Source organism: Notechis scutatus, chromosome 1, assembly GCF_049901735.1.
Source record: "Notechis scutatus isolate UNSWTSFEM ecotype Mainland chromosome 1, rNotScu1.2, whole genome shotgun sequence".
In the NCBI taxonomy this organism is placed as follows: Eukaryota; Metazoa; Chordata; class Lepidosauria; order Squamata; family Elapidae; genus Notechis; species Notechis scutatus.
In genome coordinates this window covers 159,044,595-159,066,864 of record NC_142009.1, presented here as the reverse complement: position 1 = coordinate 159,066,864, position 22,270 = coordinate 159,044,595, and the positions used below count along the sequence as shown (strand labels likewise).

The 22,270-nt window shown below is 32.9% G+C and overlaps 2 protein-coding genes across 24 annotated transcripts in view; one reads left to right on the top strand and one right to left on the bottom strand.

Moving 5' to 3' along the window:
• The window catches only part of RUNX2 (RUNX family transcription factor 2), a 252,820-nt gene extending 235,219 nt beyond the window's left edge, over positions 1 to 17,601 (bottom strand). For 7 of the 9 annotated variants that reach the window (XM_087949176.1, XM_087949178.1, XM_087949177.1 and 4 more), the window contains exons 1-2: positions 17,469 to 17,592; positions 17,144 to 17,257 (exon numbers count right to left, since the gene is read on the bottom strand). In XM_087949176.1, coding sequence (XP_087805302.1) covers positions 17,144 to 17,201 — 58 coding nt within the window. In that variant the 5' untranslated portion in view covers positions 17,202 to 17,257; positions 17,469 to 17,592. Of the gene's footprint in view, positions 1 to 17,143; positions 17,258 to 17,468 lie in introns of those variants that run through there. The other 2 variants (XM_087949179.1, XM_087949180.1) reach the window with 2 other exon arrangements.
• Positions 1 to 22,270, top strand: part of SUPT3H (SPT3 homolog, SAGA and STAGA complex component) — a 257,371-nt gene that overhangs the window by 21,026 nt on the left and 214,075 nt on the right. For 2 of the 15 annotated variants that reach the window (XM_087949195.1, XM_087949196.1), the window contains exon 3: positions 19,425 to 19,536. The exons of 12 other annotated variants lie outside the window; for them this stretch is intronic. Coding sequence is in view for 1 of the 3 variants with exons in the window: in XM_087949188.1 (XP_087805314.1) it covers positions 15,922 to 15,944 (23 nt within the window). In the remaining 2 variants the exon portion in view is untranslated. Of the gene's footprint in view, positions 1 to 15,811; positions 15,945 to 19,424; positions 19,537 to 22,270 lie in introns of those variants that run through there. One more of the 15 variants, XM_087949188.1, reaches the window with a different exon arrangement.

The window sequence follows — 22,270 nt, the reverse complement described above, 5'->3', positions numbered from 1 at the left end:
TGATATATAGTCAAGGTCTTTTTGAAGGGTAGCAGTATTGTCTGTGGTGTTGAATAGCTTTACATCATCAGCGAAGAGAATGCAGTTGCTCTTAATATGATCACAGAGGTCATTTATGTAGAATATGAAAAGAGTTGGTCCTAGAACACTGCCTTGGGGGACACCACTGTTGAGAGATACAGAATTTGATAGGACGCTCCCAATTTTGACCATTTGTTGTCTGTTTGACAGGAATGCTTCTATCCAGTTATGCAGGTGTCCAGAGATACCATAAAATTTTAGTTTTAGGAGTAGTTTGTCGTGTACCACTGAATCAAAGGCTTTACAGAAGTCTATGTAGATTGCGTCTATTGCTTTGCCCTGATAGAGTTGTGTAGTCCATATGTTTTTGCAGTGTAAGAGTTGCAGATTACATGATAGTTTTTTTCTGAAACCAAATTGTTTATTAGAGAGTAGGTTGTTTGTTTCTAAGTGGAAGATAATGGATTGGTTAATAATTGATTCCATGACTTTACAGGTGACGCAGCATAAGGAGATTGGTTTGTAATTTTCAACTAGGCTGGGGTCTCCCTTTTTGAAGATGGGATGACCGTGGCTTGTGACCATAGTTTTGGCAAGGAGCTGGTCCTGAAAGATTTTTCAAAGATTATGCTTAGAGGTTCGGCTATGGCAGTGGGTAGCTTTTTTAAGAAGTAGGCACATATTCCGTCCTGTCCAATAGATAGAGATGGTTTTAGATTGCGTAGTGCTTTTTCAACATTGTCTTCTGTAAAATTGATATGTATTAGATCATTGTAGTTGTCTGTGGTTCGACTAGGAAATACTGGGCATGATCCATTGCTGTTTACAAATGTGTATCTCTGCCATTCCCAATCTTACAAATTTCATTTTAAGATTCAAAGTTATATTTTAAATTCTACAGTACACCAGTTTAGTAGCAAAATGTGCAAGAGAATAATGCAGTCAACATGTTTTCCTGATTATTCTGCATCACATGACAATTTAATATCTTCAGACCAATAAGCAAGGAAATAATTCTGTGAATATTTAATTGCCAGGCAAAATTGTGGTAAATATATATGATAGTTGATTGCATCTTTTTAGTTTTCAGGAGCATTTTTGTTACTTAATTATTAAAATGTGTTTCTTTTTCAAAGGCAATTATGTAGTTATTTTGCAATTATTTCGTAGCAAGGGCTAGAGATGAAACCATCCCCTCCCTAATTCCAGAGGGGATATTTAATATACAGTATTTGTATATGATGGTCATCTATTTCGCATAGAATAGGAAAAGTAGATGTCACTTAGTACCATTTATAAAAAATAAAATTGTCCTTGAAGAAAATTTTACTGTGTTTTGCTATTCATCTCAATCTCAAATATAGATTGTATATTGAATTATATTTTTTGTTACTTACATTTTTTTTATTATTTACTAAACATTTTTGTCATTTCTGCTATAGTCAAATTGGATGTCTTAAATTTAAGAATAGAAGAACATACTGCTCATATGTATATGAGTAGTGCTAATATAAGATTATTTTTATTTTTTTTGTAATATGACTCATGAAGTGGTAGCAAGATATTCTTTTTAAGGATAAAACTCTCCAATGCATCTGGTATTTTGCCACTTCACAGTACACTATCATGTTTTATAGAAATGCAAAGAGACAGATCTCAAGAACACCTGGTGTCTTTTTACAGTACAATATAGCTAATCATTGTAATAGATTTACTCCTTTGACATTCATAATATATTGGCTATTTCCTTAAATGTCCTAGAAAATTTGAGACTCTTCTTCTAGTTTTCAGTGAATCATGAAACTGCAGATATTGTCTCTAGAATTGAAACATTTGTGAACTCCTGATATTTGGGAATATGCAGCTCTAATCTCGAGGTAACTTTTAGTGTTTAAGACTTATAGACCTTGATGACCCTATCTTCCATTAATTTATCCAATATCTTTTAAAAGCCAATCCAAATGGGTAACAATCACCACACCTTGATGCATTTAATTTCACGGGGTAATTATATTTTGTTTAATCTGTTATGCATCTTCTTTCAAATTAGGGCAGTGGTGGCTAACCTTTTTCGGCTCCTGTGCCGATAATTGCGTGCACATGCTTGCATGCCAACACCCAGAAGGCAATGCGTGCTGGCCCCTCCCACACCCCTGCGCATGTGCGTGTGACCCCCCCTCGTGCACGTGTCTGCGCATGTGTGTGTAACTCCCTCCACGGACCGCGAGTCTGCGCATGCGCACACAATTTCCCTCTCGTGCATCATGCGTCCTTGTGCATGCATGTGTGATTCCACCTCATGCACCGTGCGTCTGTGCATGCATGTGCGATCTTACGCATAGCACGTCCCTGCACATGTGTGCGCATCTCCCATGTATCCCCCTCTTCCCCCTGAACATGTGCGCCAGATACCCAACAATTAGCTGTCGGGCGGCAGTGCACGCATGCGCAGTGGGGCTCTTCCAGGTGACCTCTTGCATGCCAGCAGAAATGGCTCTGCGTGCCACTTCCGGTACGTGTGACATAGGTTCGCCAACACGGCCGTAGTGCTTTGAGAAAGAGATTATTTTTTCTGTACCATAAATTATTTTCTATACCTCAGTCAGATCTATTTTTAGTTGTATTTTTTTCTAGACTCCAAACCAAAAATACTCTAGTCTTCCCTCCCCGTAAGACAGATGTTCAAGCCCCCTAATAATGTTATATATTGTCTCCTGAATTTTTATCAAATCTATTATATTTCTTCATTTTTTGAATGTGGCAATCAGAACATGGTATTCCAAATCCAGACATGTAGATTTGAATAAATATATTACCATGTTGGCAATTTCCCTCCTTTCCCTAATGAGTATACCTTATTTCAAAGCTAACGCATGCAGAATCAGCATCTTGACTGACCTATCCTTGTGACTGCAATAACTTTTTCTTTCTTAGAATCCCATCAGTGTAAATGTAAAGTTTGGGCTTTTTGTTCGTGTGTGTGTGTTTAATGAACTGCATTTTTAGGTGACCACTTCCCGGTTTAAAAACTACTGACACTCTTTATATCAATTTTCATTTTCACCACCTCTGAGCAACCTCAAACTTGTTCAACTTACTGATCACCTATAAGTCATTTCTAAACAATACAATGGTACTAATAAATACCATCCTAAGACTGGTCCTTCAGGGGCTCTACTTCTTATGTTCATCACTTCGCTATTTATTTTTCACAGTACATAAAATAATAGGTTCTATAACAACTAAATTCTATTCAGTTTGCTTCTGTATTTTTCCTTTAGGTGCTGTTCCGAATAGACCAGTTTGTTGGTAGTCCCTGAATTAAGACCAGTCACTTAGTGACTTTTTGAAGTTATGACAGATCTCCTCTGGACTATTTATTACCTGGGTTTGAAGTTTGGATTGCTGATCCCTCCCTGTGATTATGTGGTCACATTTTGGGCACAGCCTGCAGTCATGTGACCATGATTTATGATTTTTTTCATTTGATGGTTTTTGACACAAAACACCATTGTGGATAATGGATTTGCTTAACGACTGTCACATTTACTTAACCGCTGCAAAAGTCATAACATTGAGTGCAATCACATGGTGACCCGCTTAATGATTGGCATGTCTTAGAGACTGTTCAATTGCAATAATAAATTGTGGGCTACTTGTATACATTTTTTCTAAATAAATAAATATTAATAAATAAGTATTCCTTTTTGCTACCTGAATTTGTTTTAATAGTTTTAATTTCCTCTCTGAAAATGTCAGTCCAGCAACTTAGATATTTTAAAAGAGAGATGCAAAAAATTCATTTAGAATCTCAGTGCAATCTTGAGGATCAGTTTCATTTCTTTATGATCTAATGGCTAAATTTTAAAGTATTTCTGTTTATCTTTAGAGTTTTTGCCATACACTAAATTATTCTTGTTTTGCATTCCTCAAAATATGTTTGTTTTACATTTCATTTCTGTTAGACTTGGTCCTTTTTGTTCTTCTCCTTAGGGAGGGGATTTGCTGAAATATTTTTTATAGTTTCCTGAAAATGCTAAATTCTTCCTGTTAGTTGACATTTCTTACATTGTAGCAAAAATTCCAAAAAGCTGCCATTATGTAGTTTTAAATAATCTTTGGCCTTTGAACTTAACTTTTCTGTCTCTCTATTACCAGTACCCTCATTTTTAAAACAATTTCCTTTCTTGTAGTCAAATATATTGGAATTACTGTCAATTTCCTTTTATATGTATGCAAAATGTAGTAGTCTGTGGTCATCTCTTTATTATATTACTAGTTCATAGTTATTTTTTAGAAGGAAAAAATATATAGAAACAGACATTTAGGGGATCTAGAGATTTGGTTTATTGTCTATGATTATATCCAGGTGAGGGTAATTGATATTTTGCATTATTATATTGCCTTCTTTTTTCCAAGTCTGTCTGTCTTCATCCATCATCTCAAGACTATATTCTATATTTTTATCAGTAGCATATCTTTTCATCTTCCTTATATTTGAGTCTATTTCTTTATTTACTTAATTTATATAGCTACCCAATTCGTGATTGAGGGCTGCTATCAGTAAAACAGCATTTCAAAATCACTGACCTCAAATACACACAGCCAAGATACAAAACCAGATCCCCAGTGACAAATCAATATAACCATTGCACAGCTGTGCTTCACATCCTGATCCCCAGGACTGGTAACAAAAAACATGCCTTAAGGACTTAACCAAAGATTGTAAAAGATAAGGTTGGAGTCAATCTTATCTCCAGAAAAATGGACACCATGACAGAAAAGAAACTCTTCCTGGACCCCATAAGATGGCGCTCACTAATAGATGGGACCTGGAGCCTACCTTTCCTACTGGACTTAATGGGACAGGTAAACATAATCAGGGAGAGGCAGTTCCTCAAACATTCTGCTTATAATAACTGATGGAATCAAGTCTTCCATTGCTTTCTGGTATATCCCATGTTATATACATAGAATCAATTCCCCTGTCTTGTCTTAAAGAATTCTAACTTCGGTATATATACCTATCATGAAGTTTTTCTAACATTTTCACTTCCTGACTGTCATGTCATGTTCATTAACTCATTTCCAACATTTGTCCTGTCCCTTATAGAATTTTGAAAATGTCTACTTCCTTCTGGATGCTGTTCAATGCATCTCATGTGCCAGCTTCTCATGTGCCAACATCCTGCTTCATTTTAGTTTAAATGGAATCTGTCTCTTGGATAAGTTTGGTTTGTTTCAAAATGTATCCATATCAGCTCGCTGTGACACTACTGTATCATCCATGTGTTGATCTTAGGTGCAAAACATCAGGTCCACGCTTGAAGGACATGTTAAACTGATGTCTTGCTAATCAGGTCTGTGCACAAGAATCTTCTCAACTAATGGATAACACTTGGGCTTAACTAAGGTCAACAGAATTCAAGAGAGATTGGACTTAGTTCGTTTATGGCTGTGTAGGGATTCTAGGCTGATCCCTCTTAATAGATTCTGCCATCTTTCTCTTACAATTAAGGACCTCCCCTCAGTTCTGCCTGTCTAGCTAACTCTGCACATGTAATGTTAGCATTTCTGAATATGTTACCTTAGCATTGTGTGACTCCATTATTGGCAAGAATGTCCTTTGGACATAAAAATGTCTGTTACTATTTGTCTCTGTTCCAGTTCTGAAACTCCCCTTCTTAAAAAGCAAGTTAGTTGGGACTGCTATTAATTGAGGAAATATAATTCATCCACTATTTAATACTTTGTTCAGTAAATGAACTCCAACTATAAGTCCTTCTACCCCCAAACGTGCTCAAGAAGGAAGCAATCAAGCAAACACATACCAGAACACCCCTCACTCTCTTCTGAACTGAAGATGTTTCTTGGATAAGAAGCGAAATGTCTTCAAGAGAAAAAACACAAAAGTCCAGCTGTCTTTTGAAAGAGCACCTTTGGGACAACCATGACGTGGATGGTTGAGAATCTCCATAGCGCTCACTCTCCACAACCTTCTTCAATTAGTAAACAATCATCCTCTTAATACTCTTAAGTATTTTCACACATTTATAACTCTCCTTCAATACTCTCATTTCTGTTCTACCTGTTATATCCAGAAATATGTACATTTCATCCAGTCTACAAGTTTACAATATAATACATTAATGATTAATAATTAATGAATCTGAAAACGAACTGCAAGTTATTTTCAGTAAGTTTAAACCCTTTTTTAAAAAAAATCTTATGTGCAGCAAAATAACATTTTTTTCTATTTCTGCTAGGTCTTGCATATGAGTTTCATTCCATATAGATTACAAGATAGTTTATGAAATTTATGCTAGATTTTCCAATAAGTTATTCAAAAGTAATTAGCAGTTTCCTCTCTAATAAACTGAGGTATGTTTCAGATTTCACAAGTAAATACCACCTTAGCTTGTTTGTCAGAAAGAGCATGCAACATAACACAAAGAACATTTTGTAGTAATGTTGCTTCCAAAAGCTTTTATGAACATGCATTTTTCATTTTTTTGCTGCTTAAGAAACTCTACTACAGTCTGTACAATTACTTTTATTTTATGGAAACTTCACCATTTCAGGGGGAAGAAAGGATGTAGAGGGCATTGGATGCATGAAGACAAGAATCACACTAATGCCATGCAATATTTTTAGTGAATAAAAATACTGCAGTAGGTTACTTAAGCTCTTTACCAATATCTTCCAATATATTTATGTACTTAAACCCATCTTAAATTAAATCGTACTTGCTTTCTGAAAATAGGATAATATGATAACAAGTGGGATAGCATGCTCCTCTGTATTTCTTGAACTAGAGGTATAATTATGAGCTATGGTAAAAGAAATCCTTCTATTAGTAATCTATATAGTACGATCACTACTAAAACCTGTGTGTGTTTAACCTTTAATTGGGTGAAGTGGTGCATCATAGGGCAAAATGTTCTGGACTTAGGTATTTCAAGTGGGCTACCTTGAAGAATGCATCCAAAGTCTGGGATGCATGACTCCAATGGAAATGTAATTTGGCAAATTTTATAAAACATTTTATGGCATAAATATCATAAATCGCTATGACAAAATACACAATATTATAAAACATTTCCTACAGTCTGTTCCTAATGCCTAACTGTGCTTTACAATTCAGCATGGGCTTCTTTCAAGGCAGACAGATTTCTGAATATCTCTTTGAGTTTTTAAAAACTTTAAAAGGGCATGAGACAGTCTGCATCATTGAGGACATTGAGGAATGTATCTCTGAAATAATAACGGGTGATGAGTTTTATAGTGTTTCACAAAACTTTTAATTTTTATAATACTACTCACAAATCTCATATTTCTGGATCAGGATCTTTGTTCCCTTTGGGCATATTATATTTTAATGATATGGATAAACAGCTTTTGCATTTTATGGACGGACTGCCATTCAAATTGGCTTTCTACTTTCACCTTCCTTATTTGGAAACATTTATTTTAGACATCAGGGTTATTTCAATGTGAATGTGATTTGCAGTTTTTGAGAATGTAATCAATGCACGATGATCAAAGCTAAATTCAAAATATATTCATGCTAAACAAATATATAATTTTCATGAGAGAGGTGACTTCGTATTTGTATAGAAATATACAGAAGTTTTGAAAGCTACATTTATATGTCTTTTGAACTAGCATGTAACCCTCCAATCCCATCTCAGTTTTAAGTTTCATTTTAAAAACTGCTCTAAGACAAATTTCTACAGATAGAAATTAGTACAGATCTATGTGTCTTTAGGTATTACTGAAGCACTCAGATTGTGCTTCAACTGTGGACTAGATTTGTATGACTTGTTATGTATGCATCAGGTGATATATACCCTATTAACAACATGTAGTAGCTATTCAAAGCCTTGACAATGTTTTCCTCTTTGTTCTGCTTTTTTGCCAAGAGCTGGAAACAGAGGTTTTGAAGCACAAGGCCAGAATTCCTTGGCTGATTAGCTGTTGAGCAACTTATGTCTATATTTTGATAATAACTCCATGCATGCATAGTCTATTGGCCATGGTTCCTACTCTGCCGGTTACTTCAGTAGGATATGAGTAGCAATGGCATTTAGAGGATTGCTGTCCATGTCCCTCCAGTGCAATTAAATGGAGTTTTAAAAATAATGAAAGCTTGTTAATCAACAGACCTAAAAATTGAACATGATTGCAAACATTGAGGGAGACAGTATTATACCTTGGATCTCCCCCCTCCCTCTCCCTCCCTCTCTGTAAATATAGACTTCTTAGAGGTGTATCATATTATAAATACATTAGAAATGTTTTGCTCTGAGGATATGAAACATTCCTGTAAAGGTTAAATCAATAAAAAAAATGATTTTGCCACATTCCTAAGTATGGCTAGAACAGGTAGTCTGTTGTTCAATGTGCCCTTGAGTTTTTGGATCACATCATTATGGTGCAGCAGAAAGGACTTGCTCCAAGGCATGCTAATGTATACAGACATTCTAGAAAGTATCATCATTTGCAATTCATGTAAGCAGCTAAAACACATATTTAGATGTATTTACATGTGTGTGAAAATTGTATTGTGAGAGGGACTATCTTTAGCAAAGCTGGGGTTGGGGAGAAAGTAAAGCAACAACTTTTAAAGCTTTGTATTGATCATAAGAAACTTGGAAGCATAGAAGTTACGCTGCAGTTACTTGTGTTAGTAAACTATCTGTTTCAGCTTATGTTTAATACAACTATCACTGTATAACATTTATCTAAATTTTATTTGGAAATTTGCATATTGACAGAATATTTATCTGTGGTGTATTCACACATTTTGTATTGTAATAAGTAGACATAATATTTATTTGTTGTCATGAAGCCAGCATGTTTGTAATGTACAATATATATATTATTGGTTGACCAAGTCACAACTGATTAGTCAGATCAAATCTTTATTATGCTCAAAGAGCAGCATAAGGTACAGTCAATTAAAAAGTACACAAAATACATCAGAGTTTTAAAAAAATATAATTCTAAAAAGCTGTGTCTTTAAAAAGATATAAAACAAAAAGAATTCTTAATACAAGTCTAAAAGGAACTAAAAAAAGGGTAGGAGAATTAAATGGGTTTATAAATGAGGAGTACAATTGGTAGCATGTGGCAGACTGAATCTATCATAGCACAAAGCACTCTAGAATGGCAAACTAGATGTTCATTAGGATTACTTTTTGGCACAGGTCATTTTACACACTGCAGAAGCTAGCAACATTATATGCTGTATAGTAGGGTTGGTATATGAAAGCAGTAGGGAGATCTAGAATGGTCGTGTCTGTCCTGAGTATTTATGCAATAATGGTGAGAAGTATATGCTGTTGTTTTTGTGTGTCCAGAGTCATAGGGGCATCGTCTCTCCGGGAAGGGAATTTTCCTGTATCAGCCTTCATGGTAGCTGAAGGGAAGGTATGACATCAAGCCAATGTAAAGACTCTCCCATGGCTACATACTTCGAGTTTACAGTAGTTAAGTATTTCATAAGGAAGGCATAGTACCTATTGCATTTATTGGCAGTAAAAGGTAATTGGCTAATCCCCTTTTTGTCCTAGCATTTTAAAGCTGCTTTCTTTCCTCCTTCCTTTCCACTAAAATAATTCTGTACTGTAGTTTAATTTCACACAATTTTAATGCATTTTAAACCTGAATGTGATAATGAATATTTTTTTCTAGACTATATTTAGATTCATATATAAGAAAGCAACAAATGCAGCAAAACCTGTTTGTAATGGATGAAAATAAAGAGTACTTTTAAAAAATAAGATTTTGAGAGATTCAAAGATAACATCCCCCCATTCTATGGAATGTTCTTGGATTGTTCCATTTTTTTTATCCAGTTAGGGATTTGCAGGCAGATTTACTGTAGAATAATTACTAAATGAATGTTACTGTAGTGCTATGATAATATAATTTTATTATGAAATAATGCCTTTGTTAATAACATGGAATTATACACTCATTTTAGCTTTTACTAAAAATTTTAATAGTTCAATATTAGAATTTACGGAAGTAAAATGTGTTTTCTATGAACGCTTTTTAATGTATCTTGAAATTGAATGAATGCTTACATAAAAAGCTAATTCAGTGTGGTATGCATTATGTGTTAATAAATAAGCTGCAATTTTATAAGATCATCTATTTCAACAAGGTTTGCAGAAAAATGTGACTTTCTAAAGCAACTGATTATTTGAGCTTTTATTTACTTTTTGCTAGACATAAATAAAGTTATTTTAAAATTAAAAGAGTTTGATGCAATAGCAGTAAGCATATACTCTTCTGTGTTCGAGTTTCAAATATGTTTAGTTTATTATTGAAGTTATCCATTTAGTGACAGATTTGCATGAAGAAGTATTGTACACCAACTAGATATACCTCTACAGTCTTCATGTGCAATGTAGATCAGAACATGAGTGCATAATGGAAAAATCTTGCTGAAGCTAAACATGTTTGAAGTTTTGGGAGTTCCCTTTGCTGGCTGCTTTTAAATTATATTTGTAACCATATTGTCACATATCAAATATTAGTACAAATTATCCTGTTTTAATTATCAGATTAAAATTTTCATGGTCTGTTTTTAACGAGTCTGATGTGATATACACACACACACACACACACACATATATACATACACACACACATATGCATATATATATACATACATATACATACATACATACATACATATACATACACACACACACATACATATACATACATACATACATATATACATACACACACACATACATATATACATACACACACACACATATATGCATATATATATACATACATATGTATATATATATATATTTGTTTTCTTATATACATACATATATAATATGGTACATTAAAATAATATCCTTGTTGTTTGTATCATGATAATTTTACATGTCTCATTATCAAATACGTTGTTGAGATTTTTCCTGTAAAAAAATTAATACTCTTTATAGCTTTTCTGTTGTGATTTTGCTATAGAATACCAGATCGTAACAAGATAAACAATACCTTCTGGAAGTCTGAATAAAATTAGGAAAAATGTACATTAAAATAAAAATGAGATAAAACAAAAAAGAAATTTGTGAATTTCTGCCCAAGCAGTTTTTTTTTAACACAGGATTTTTAGTTCTAGTGCATTAAATACTGAAAGCTCTTTTTAATTCTCTATAGTTTCATTCCAGTGAATGCATTGTTTCATTATTTTTTTAACAGAAAAAATAATGGTCTAACTACCTTTTCTAGAATCAATTGGATCTTTTCTATAAGAATAATAAATGTATTACTTTTGCAAATATGCCTGACTTTCTCAAAATACTGGTTTTCCTCCAAAAAACATAATGTAGTTTCCTTTTTGTTACTCCTGGGAGATATTTCTGTGTTGGGACTATGTTACTGGATCAGAATGCAGTCTTTTTGTGTTAACATGCTTCATCTGATATAAGGAGAAAGTAGAGTGAATTCTTAGTTTAAGAAAAGAGAAAAATTGAATACAAAATTTGTTTCTTCCAACTCCCAATGTACAGGTCAAACTGAAAAACTGATTTTGTTATTTAGTTAATATTTTTATAGAACATTTTAATTATTTTTTCATATATGTTAAAACAGTCAGCTGTTAAGTAGCTCCTTGTTTCTTTCCCATCCCCTTGCCAACCTCCAAGGCAATTTGTATTGATTATAGATAGTCCTATGGGTGAGCAGATTGATGTGTTTCAATAAGAAATATATGTATGAATAATGCCCACATTTTAAATGTATGTTAAATTGATTTATGATTTCAGATATATTGCATAATGGTCATCTTTAAAATATTCTTAGTGTACATTATGCATTGCAATTGAGAGACTTAATAGCTATGAATTCACTCTCCCCTTATTTTATTGGGTTTAAGTAAATAGATAGTTGCAACTTTCAAAAATATTGCGTTTGAAAGTTTTTTTCCCCCTCGATACATGTGAATATGTAATCTTTATTAGTGCTCAGTTGAGCATATACTTTTTGTACATACAATTTTATTGCAGAATTATTGTTTTTGTAGATTTTAAATATTTGTTAGCCCCTTGATATTTCAAGTTTGAAATATTGACTCTTAAATAAAGGTTGACATATAAAAGGAAATTTAATTAGTCTGAAGACAGAAGCATCTGATCACTGCTAAGAACAAGCCTGAGCAGTTTCAGAAAAAGAAATATCCTACAGATTGGATGGTTGGGCTGCAATATTGCACTCGTTGTTCCTCTAAAATAATATTAAAGTCAATGATATTAAGCAATGTAATGTGTTATTCAAATGTATTGATTGCATTTATACCAATGCCTTCTTGACGTAAACAAAGCATTTAAAAAACTTGTGAAGCTTTTGGTCACAATAAAATACATGGAACAAGATAGGCCTTATTTTTTTTCTAAATAAATATAGATATAGTTGGGAGTTTTATTATATAATGAAATGAAGAAATATATTTATTTCAAATTCCATTATATAATAGAACTCCCAATTATATCCATATTCATTTTTTAAAAAAGGTTTATCTTGTTCAATGCAATCTCAGAGTAAGTTTTCATAGAATCTGGCTTAAGGGATACTTTTAAAAATCTTATTTGATTTAGATTTTAAAACCATAGGAAAAAAGACATTATTATATTTGTAATTTTTAAATATATATTTCTTTAATAAACCAATTTAATTAATTAGTAGGCATAAAATTGTGATAGCATTTAATGTTAAATAGGCTGTCACAGAGAACCCACTAAATTCAGATTTCTTATATTCTGGGGCCCTGTAAATGGACAGTTTGTCGTAATGTTTATTAACAGTACAGATTTAATAGTATTTCATCACTTGCAGAAGTTAAATTTGAGGATTAACAGAGTATAGCAGATTATAATTGCATTTGCCATATGCTCTTGTTTGCAACACTTGGAAATTGTTAAATACCTGTAAGAGTGGGAGCTGGACTGGCTGTGTTCTGGTTTTATCTTATTTGTTCAGATTGTTTTTGGTTTTGTTTTGTTACCTGACAGAAAAATGACCATGTACAGTAGACACTTTAACACACAATGCACTCTTTAAGTATTGGACTGTTTTATTCATATTGCAGCAATGTACATTTGAAATGGAACCGAACTTTTTAGGTAACGGTCCTAAGAACCTTGTAAGGACCACTGTGGTATTTATTTTTGTAATTTGTAATTTGTTTAGGATAATGCCTTTAAACAGAAAGTAAGTCGACTGAAAACAGCCCATTTTAAGATTTCTAAATAAGATACTCTTTAAGATTTTATAAGACCACCTCCAAATAAATCACAGCACGTTGTGAGGATTCTTAGCAGTGTTGTATATTAAAGCGGATGGTGGAGTATTTTAATATTTTTGTGTCCTGTTAATACAGTGTACTAGACTTGACATTTCTTTAGTTTATAAAAGAATTCAAGGTGCTAGCCCTACTATGACTTCAGTTTTCAAGTATACACGAGTGCATCATTAATCATAGGAAATGCAAAAATAAATAATAGAGTTCCCTTGGATTTTTCATGTGAATACTTAAGTTTTCCTCTCTCTTTTTGTATATACAGCTGAGCTATTTTGATAACCCTTAACCTTTACTTCAACAAGGAGGTACAGTATAAAAATATTGCCTCAATCTTCATAGAGCAGCTCTAAGAAAAACTTTGGTAGAATATTTGTAGGAAAAAAACCAAAAGTTTCTATACAAACTAACTTAGCTCAGCCTCATTTCTATATTTTAGACCACCAATGTGTAAAATTAAAAGCACATGGATTTTGCATCACTAGAAAATGTTTTAATTGATTAACGCTGTATGAAGGTAAAGAAGTAAAGTAAGTTTTGATTTGTGAATGGTTCTATTCAATAAATTTTAATCCTCCATGCCTGATAAAATCTTAGCCTCTCCTATGAATTAGCTTTTTTTAAAACTTACTTGTTGGTTTAAGTGTCTAATATTTTGGTGTTCCTTTAACCAACTGAAACATTTTTGTTTTTAGGGACTCTTATATCAGATTAGAGTATTTGAGCAACAAGGGGAGAATATCAGTAGTTACTGGTTCAATAAATAAGCCAATTCATTTTATATATCTATATGGTGATTTAAAAATGTTTAAATGTAAAATCGTCAAGTAAAAATATTGTAAGTAAAAACACTCCTTTACCCAGTGTTCAAAATAGTTTAGAAATGATATATTAGTCTTGGAATAGTCTAAAATATTTGTTTCTAGTAAAATTGATTTATTAATTTTACAGATTCTGATAGGAATACTCTGCAATATATAACATAAATTGTAGTTAATATAACTCTTGTATTTTCATATTTCAGGTATTAAAATCACATTGAGGGAACTATTAACTGACCCACTTTTATAAATTAGTGATTTAATTTTTTTGTATTTAATCAGTAAGATATGCACTATATCACTGCATGCAGATTATTGGAAATACAACTTGCCTCTTTCTTTTTTGGCGGGAAACAGTAAATCTTAAAAAGAAGCAAGAAATGAATATTGAAGGAAAAAAACGGTAGTTTAACCTTGTAAATTATTTATATATAAGCTGAAAGTTCAGGTGCAAGTGATAGGCATAACTCAGTTGGAAATTCTTACAAGTCATAGTGAATGGAGTAGAAGCTATGCAAGAACACAGGTGTTCCATTCTTTTAAACAAGTTCCTGTGGATTATACTGCAGATTTATTTACATACATTTTTAGAAACTTGGGGTGCATGCTACTTATCTATAATTAATTACTGTGGTTAATTTTAATTAAAACCCATAGATATTTCTTGTTGATCATTACATAGAAAATTATATTTACAAGGGCACTTTTTAAAGACTACATACATTCCCATCATATGTACATTGATTAAGTTCAATGTTCCTTTCCCTAATATCATTTTATTTGCCAATGTGCCTAATAAGGAAAATATGACTGAATATAAAAACTTTAATAAATATATTATTAAACTGATGCAAATGTATCAATCAGTTCAGAATCCAGTGCTAAATGGACATGATGCATTGCTGGTAATAAGAATCAGAGCACATTATTAATACACATCTGCTGTCAGTCTTTAGTATAGCTAACTTAGCTCGCATATTTTTATTTATTTAGTGAAGTACTTAAAAAGAAATAAGCTTTAATTTGTATGCCATGAACTAATTGTCATATGAAGTGATAGTTTGTCTGAAAATTCATTTTAGATTAGCTTCATCCTCTTTATTTAAATAGGACGTATTTGGAAGGCTGCTTTGCCCATATCTTTTGCCCAAAAAGAGAGGAATTAATAGTCAGCAATACATGCTCTATTAATTTGAATCATCAATGTTTTCCCTGTGGATATTAAAAGCAAAAACAATTTTCTATGCATATAAACTATTTTTTCTATTGTAAAGCTGGAATAATGTATGGTTAATTATAAACAATTTTTGGGGGGTGGGGGTGGGGTGGGGAGAATCAGTCTGAAAATACCTGCTGCATTTTTGTCTTGCATGCTAGTTGCCCATTACAGTATAATTCCATGTGATGATGATCTTGCAGAAACTAAGTTTTCAGGCATGTGACTCTCCAGCTCATCATTAAAGCTTGGCATATCAGAAATTAAATAGGTCTCTCTGTTCCATGAGTACAAGGCTTGCTTCATGTCTAATTATGTTCAGAGATTGCAGCGGATTCACATGCTTCAACAGGAGCCAGTTGAAACGTGTGAAGTAGGAGGGGTAAACTGAACTCCAACCATCAGCTAGATACAATACACTTTCAATGTAGGTGCACACTGTGACAGCATTCCAAGCATCGGGGTTTTTTTTTTTTCCTTAGCAGGAAAAGGAAAATCACTCACTTTCAGCCCTAACGTAAATTTCAGCCAAGATGGACAGCATTAAGAAAATATTGTAAGTGTTTTGATTTTGTTCCCTTTCTATAAGTTGATATTGTTTAGATACTTTTGCAGTATTTCAAAGAGAAAAGGAAAAACAATCTCTCCTGCTACTGCTCCAAGGACTATGAACAGACTTTGGCCTTAGGCAGCTTTTTCTACATCTTTTGAAACTAAGTCTCAGCTGTACAGCAAATACTACAGAGATCAGTGAAGCTATTCAGACATATTATGCATTCTTAAAATAGGCAATCTTTTATTTCATATGGTATCATATGGTATATATGTACTGAAAAATTCAAAAAATATCAGAAATTGGAAGGATCAAAGGGGTTTCAGAGATGCTGTTTTGTGACTTAAGAATTTCCTTACATGCAGACAGACTTTGAAATAGGTGGAGTAAGATCTTAGTTAACTTTTTATCTCATATTTTTAAGTGGCAATTTTAATAGATATTTATACAGTATTTCCTAAAATGTATTATTACAGTTGTAAAATCTTACTGATCGGCATCTTTGCTATGCTTTTCTACTCTTTTGTTTTGTTGCCAGGGATTTTCTTAGCTTGTGGGCATATTTATTTAGAACTGCATAACAGACTCCCTGTAACTTTTGGTGGATGCGAAACAGCATTTTATGCAGTGAACAGAAACAAATGCATGAGATCCTCAATTATATCATACACTTCTGGCATGTCAATTAGCTGCTACAGGATACTTGATTCTAATTAAATTTTAATTGTGGATTCAGCTTGCCAATGTCTGTGACTTACTGAAAAATTGTATAAGGACTGTTTTTAACTTTTAACAATTTCATCAGATATTGGGAAATATCGAGTCCTATTTGCCTGCTGCAGTGACTTTACTGCTTAGTCATGGTAAAACTTTTAAATGGTTGGCATCTTATTCTCCATTCTTTCATGCACTATGCTTAGCATTGACAGCATCGTACTTGAACACTGACCTGACAACCATACAGTGGTTTCGGTATCTGCTTATGATTATACAGGGAAAATAAAATCTGGCTGCTCAGGTGTCCATACTAAAATATGTCAAATTCAGTTAATATTCAAATAAAAAGAGCACTATCACCGTTTTTACTCAAACCAAGTTAATTTGGATTAAAAAGTTTAAACACACACATGCACATATAGCAAACGGTTTTTTTTTTTGAAAATCAACAATATTTCATAATCTTTGGAAACTCAAAGACTTACCCCAGAAGAAGTTTTGCTGACATGGTGTCACTGAACTAAAAAGACTGTTCGATGCCATTGCTCTCCCCTCCTGCCGGTGTTTCTTCTGGTGCAAAGAATCTTTGAAGCTTTATACTGAAATAAAAAATCATAGCCAAGGTCCATTAAGTTTTGCAGTATGTCTGGTGTGTATAGAATCTACACGTATTTCCATTCTGACTAAAGTAAAAAAGCAAACATGCTGCATTATGGTAACATGCAAAAAAGTAAGGAAACATCAGAGAAAAAGAACAACTATTTGACAGGTCTAGAACTACTGAACAGAATGTGGTTTGAGAGCACTTACTGACTCTGATGGTCTTCGTGGTTGTTGGTGACCTGTTGAAATTAACCATTTAAAAACCAAAGGCTTCTTGCTGTGTCCTCTTGGAGAAAGTTTGCACCGCACTTGTGGTTCTGTGGTTGTTTGTGAGGCGAATGAAGCATTTACACAATCCAAAAAAGCAAAAGCTTTTAAAACTCCTTTTTTTTGCAAGCCCTGTTACTGGAGAGACAGAATCATGTGGTTTGTGACATCATAGAAGCCAAGTAAAGTGGGACTGCCCAGCACTGTGGCTTTTCCTTTTCTCCTCCTTTTAAAGTTTGACAAAAGGCCCGTGGTAAGGCCCTTTCTGGAATCCAGAAGGATCTAGCTTTTTAATTTTGTGACTCATGAGGATTTGGAGAGCATACAAATTGCTGAAAGAGCTTCAACTCCTGTGCCGTTGAAGCATATGGACAGCAGAACTTCAATACTCTGTTTCCCTGCTTGCTTCTCTTCTTTCTCTCCCTCCACCCCCCCACCTCCTCTGTTTCCTTATTATGTCTGTGGAGAAATAAACCAGAATTGGCACAAATGTCTGTGTGAAATTCTGAACAACAGTGATGATTTACAATAATTTACATATTTGGATTGTATCTCGATCTTGGGGTCTGCTTCATATTTGCTGGGTAGCTGGATTCCTTCTGTTTTTCTTTTTTTCCTTGTCTTCCTGAGCTTGTGAATCTGTAACTCATTGTGAGAAACTTTACCTTACCTCAAGTTCTCCTAGCAGACTGCCTACTGGGGCTGTGTTTTTGGGGCTGTAATTGGCTGTCACTGAAGTGTTAGTTTCGGGATTCCTGAAATCATGTCTATGTTACAGTCTCCTAAAGCTAGCTGGCAGCTTTCTGTAATGAACATTAAATGCAATTATATTCAGCCTTTTCTGTTTCCTAGAAAACCTGTCATCTTTATAGTGTGACTTACTTGCATATTTTAGAAAGAGGACACACTATGCAGTATTCTGATATCTTTCTGGTAGTTAATGTGAAACAATTATATATTTAATATGTTCTTTAAAAACAAAATATTACTTACTGAATATTGATTTCTGTATAAGCAGATTTCAAAGGCCAGTGGGAAATGTTTTATTTGCATTGAAACATAAATCTGATTCATAGGCATTGCTTAAGCAGTTTGTCATATAAATTTATATGGTCTTTTAAAGTGTGTTAAAATACAATTATCTATCAAAAGCTTTAACTGTATTAATGCACGTAGTTAAAACAAAGCTGGTGTTCTGTCTGTAATTTAGGCCTCAGAATAAATTGCAACATGCTGTGTAGACTAAAGAATATTGTGCACAGACATTGTGTGTTAGCATTATTTGCTTATTTGTGTTTTGGACAAAATTGAAAACATCTTTCAGAAACTACCTAATCCCTGGCACTATTCCCGTGTTTCTGTGGATAATCTTGTTAATACAGTCATAGACCCATTGGGTCTCAATAATAATATCTTTAGTAATTTAACTGACGATAGTAGCATGGCAAAATATTTTTTAAAATCTACTTTTTTCATTTTAAATTAATGAGATGCACAGAACATTACCTTTTGCCTTCTATTGAAATCCAAGTAGACAGTGAATAAAACTGGCAGGAAAAGATTTTATGTATGCCTATAATGCATAAGGGATGTGGGGACATAATAAATAGAGAGAAGAAAGTAAGTTTAAAAGAAAAAATAATGAAAACAACTAATTTTTGACTGGATTTTTATATCTTTTGTATATTTATGAATTCCATAACTTTAATATTCCTAAATTCTGTACATACAAGATATCTCATACTTCTCTTTTAAAGCTTTTAGTGTGCTAAAATAATATGCTGCACATTACTAAAGTAATCACAAGAAACAAAGATATAAAATATCAATTAACTGTGTCACGGGTGAATGGATTTTGTAAATTTTAATATAATAGCAATTTTAGATTTTTTACAGTGTGTTCCTATGAATGAATGAATATTTGAAATAAGACCTAATAGACATATACATAGGATTCTGAGCCTATACAGAAGTACCCCCCCCCTTCAGTCTAATAGGACTCTCCAAGGTAAGCCTATAGGATTACTATGTTAATGAAGTAATTTAATTCAAAATCATCAGTTTACACATGTGTATAATTTTCTTTGCTGAAATAATTGATAAATGAAAATTTCTTTAAAAATATCTTTAAAATAACAAATTTGGGGCAAAACACTAGAAATGGTACTTTTTGGCTAAATATGTCTAACTTAAATTACCTTTGATATCTTGATATTACAGAAATCTGAGTTCTTGTAGTATTCTCACAATATATTTTCCTTAACTTTATTTGAAATATTTTTGGTATACGTTTTTGTGTTTCTGTTAATGTATGAGTTCAAAATTTAGATTCCTGCAGAATTCTTGTAGGGAACAATGAATCTGACTGTAAGAAACATCTTTTACCATCTTTTGCTATTTTGTTTTGCATTTATTTGTTGTATTTCTTTAGAATTCTCAACATACCAACAACTACCATGGGAAAGCACTGTGTTTAAAAAGATAAGAAAACTTCACACGGATCTTTAAATATAACTTGTGATCTGTATCCTCTAAAATTGTACCTGGAGAAATGGAGGAGAGATATGTAATGATCCCTTTTATTTGAAAAAGTTCTATATCAAGGTGGATTTCCAAAGAAATTGTGGTAATCAACCATGATTTTCCATAATTTGTGAAGAAAATGATGAAGAAAACATTAACATATATATCTTAAGTAGATTACAGCGCGGCTGTTTAGAATCTGGTGTTGCAATTCATTGGGAAGCAGGCTTTCTTGCTTATATCTTTTTCTTCATCTAAAAATAAATACTCAGTTTTCTGGGTTGAATTGGCCAAAAGATGTCTTTGGCAATGAAGAGGGAAAGATTTTGGTCCAAGTTGTAGTAACAGAAATTTGTCATCTGATATTAAAAAAGCACAAGCATAATCAGAGTAATCAGATTTATTTTCCTATAGAATCACAAATAAGGTGATGTTTATATTTAAATAAACTATTAAATCATAAAATGTCCAAAATCTATTTGGGAAACCTATAGTCTTTACTAGTATTAAATAGTTAAAAGTGAACATAGACAAGTATTTAAGAAGAGGGCACAGTATAAAGCATATATTTTAGAAGGTTTATTTGTACTGTAGACATTTATTTTTATAACAGGTTTAAACAGAATTTCTTGCATCGGAAGCATATAGATGATGTTCACCACAATAAATAACATAATGATACGATTATTGGATGGGTTTTCACCAATTTCCAGACATTGCTCTTTTATATTTGAATCTATCAGATATAAAGTTAATTATTGCATTATTTGAAAGGTGTAATATTGTAAAGCATAACTTTGTTCCGTAACCTGCCTCAAGTCACTCTGCTTTCTATTCTAGCATTCTTCGAACTTTATATCTTATAATTGTCTTCTCTTAATTTATTTAGCAAACTACACTCAAACATAACATGTATAATTATAGTATGTCAGTATTTTGCATCAACATGTTTTTGTCAGAACTTGAAGTTATAATTTTAAAATAGCTTCAATATAATCAGCTCCTATTAAAAAGCAAACACTTTCCTTTGCCAGTGAAGTAGTTTTTCATATATGTAGCTGCCTAAAGAAATGATAACATTTAAGAACTCCACAATCTGTTTCACTATATAGTAGACAAATTTGAAGATGTTCCATCCATGCCAATATTGTTGGAAAACTTTTCTGGGAGTGTTTTATTTTGTTATGCTTTATTCTTCAGTATGGAATAATAACATTCTTAATTTAAGAAGAGTTAGTCTAGAAATTCATAGGATGCATGCCTAGTGCTAGTAAATTTTCCCATTTTGCCCTCATTTAATGATGCTTGTAACCTGCAAGAAATGAAGAGAGGCTTCCCTAGAAGTTCCCTTTAAAATTTTTTTTTGTCTGTAACAATGTGAGTTAGATTAGTCTGAGAGATAATGAATGGCTCAGAATCACTTGGCAAGTATCATAGCTAAGTGGGGATTTGACCCTGTGTTTCTTTGGTCTATGCACATATCACAGTGGCTTTCTTGCTACAATACATTAGCCACTTGGAATTAAAGATTAGTCACGTCTAAAACATGTTCCCTATAATAGATTAAGGACTTATTTAAACAATAACTCTTTTGTCTTCTGAAATTGTTTTCCTTTGCTCCTATTAGAAGGTAATATGTCTTCTTTTTGCAGATACAAAAATTGTTTTCATTTGGACAAAAGAGAATGCTTAATCTGTTCTTCTGTTTTCAGAATATAATTTAAGATGGAGTTGTAGCTGACTAAAGTAATGCGGAAGATTTTTCTCCTTTTTGAGATCTATCTGCTGAGGTGGGCATTTCAAAGAATATGGCTGAAGAGAAAAGGAAAACATTATTAAATTTTGAACCAGCAGTATAAAAAGTAATCACAAAATCCTTTTTTCAAGCTCATCTTTGGTTGTTGCATGATGAGAAATAGGTTGATTGTCTACTTGAGCTGTCTCCAACCTTCATATGCTGGCAGAATGAGATTATAAATGTAGTGTGTAGAGGGAGTGGCTACAGTTTGCTTAAATGTTGAATGAACGTATTGACATAGAAGGAGAACTATCCTACTCTTCCCCTATTTAGGATATAATATTATTTCTTTTTGAATTTGATAAAAACAAAACTATGACTCATTTGGTCCTTCAAAATTGTGAAGCATAGTTTTGTTTTTATCAGATTGAGATAAAAGTTGGGAAAGGCTGAGACTGGGAGAGAATACACCATGTCCTAG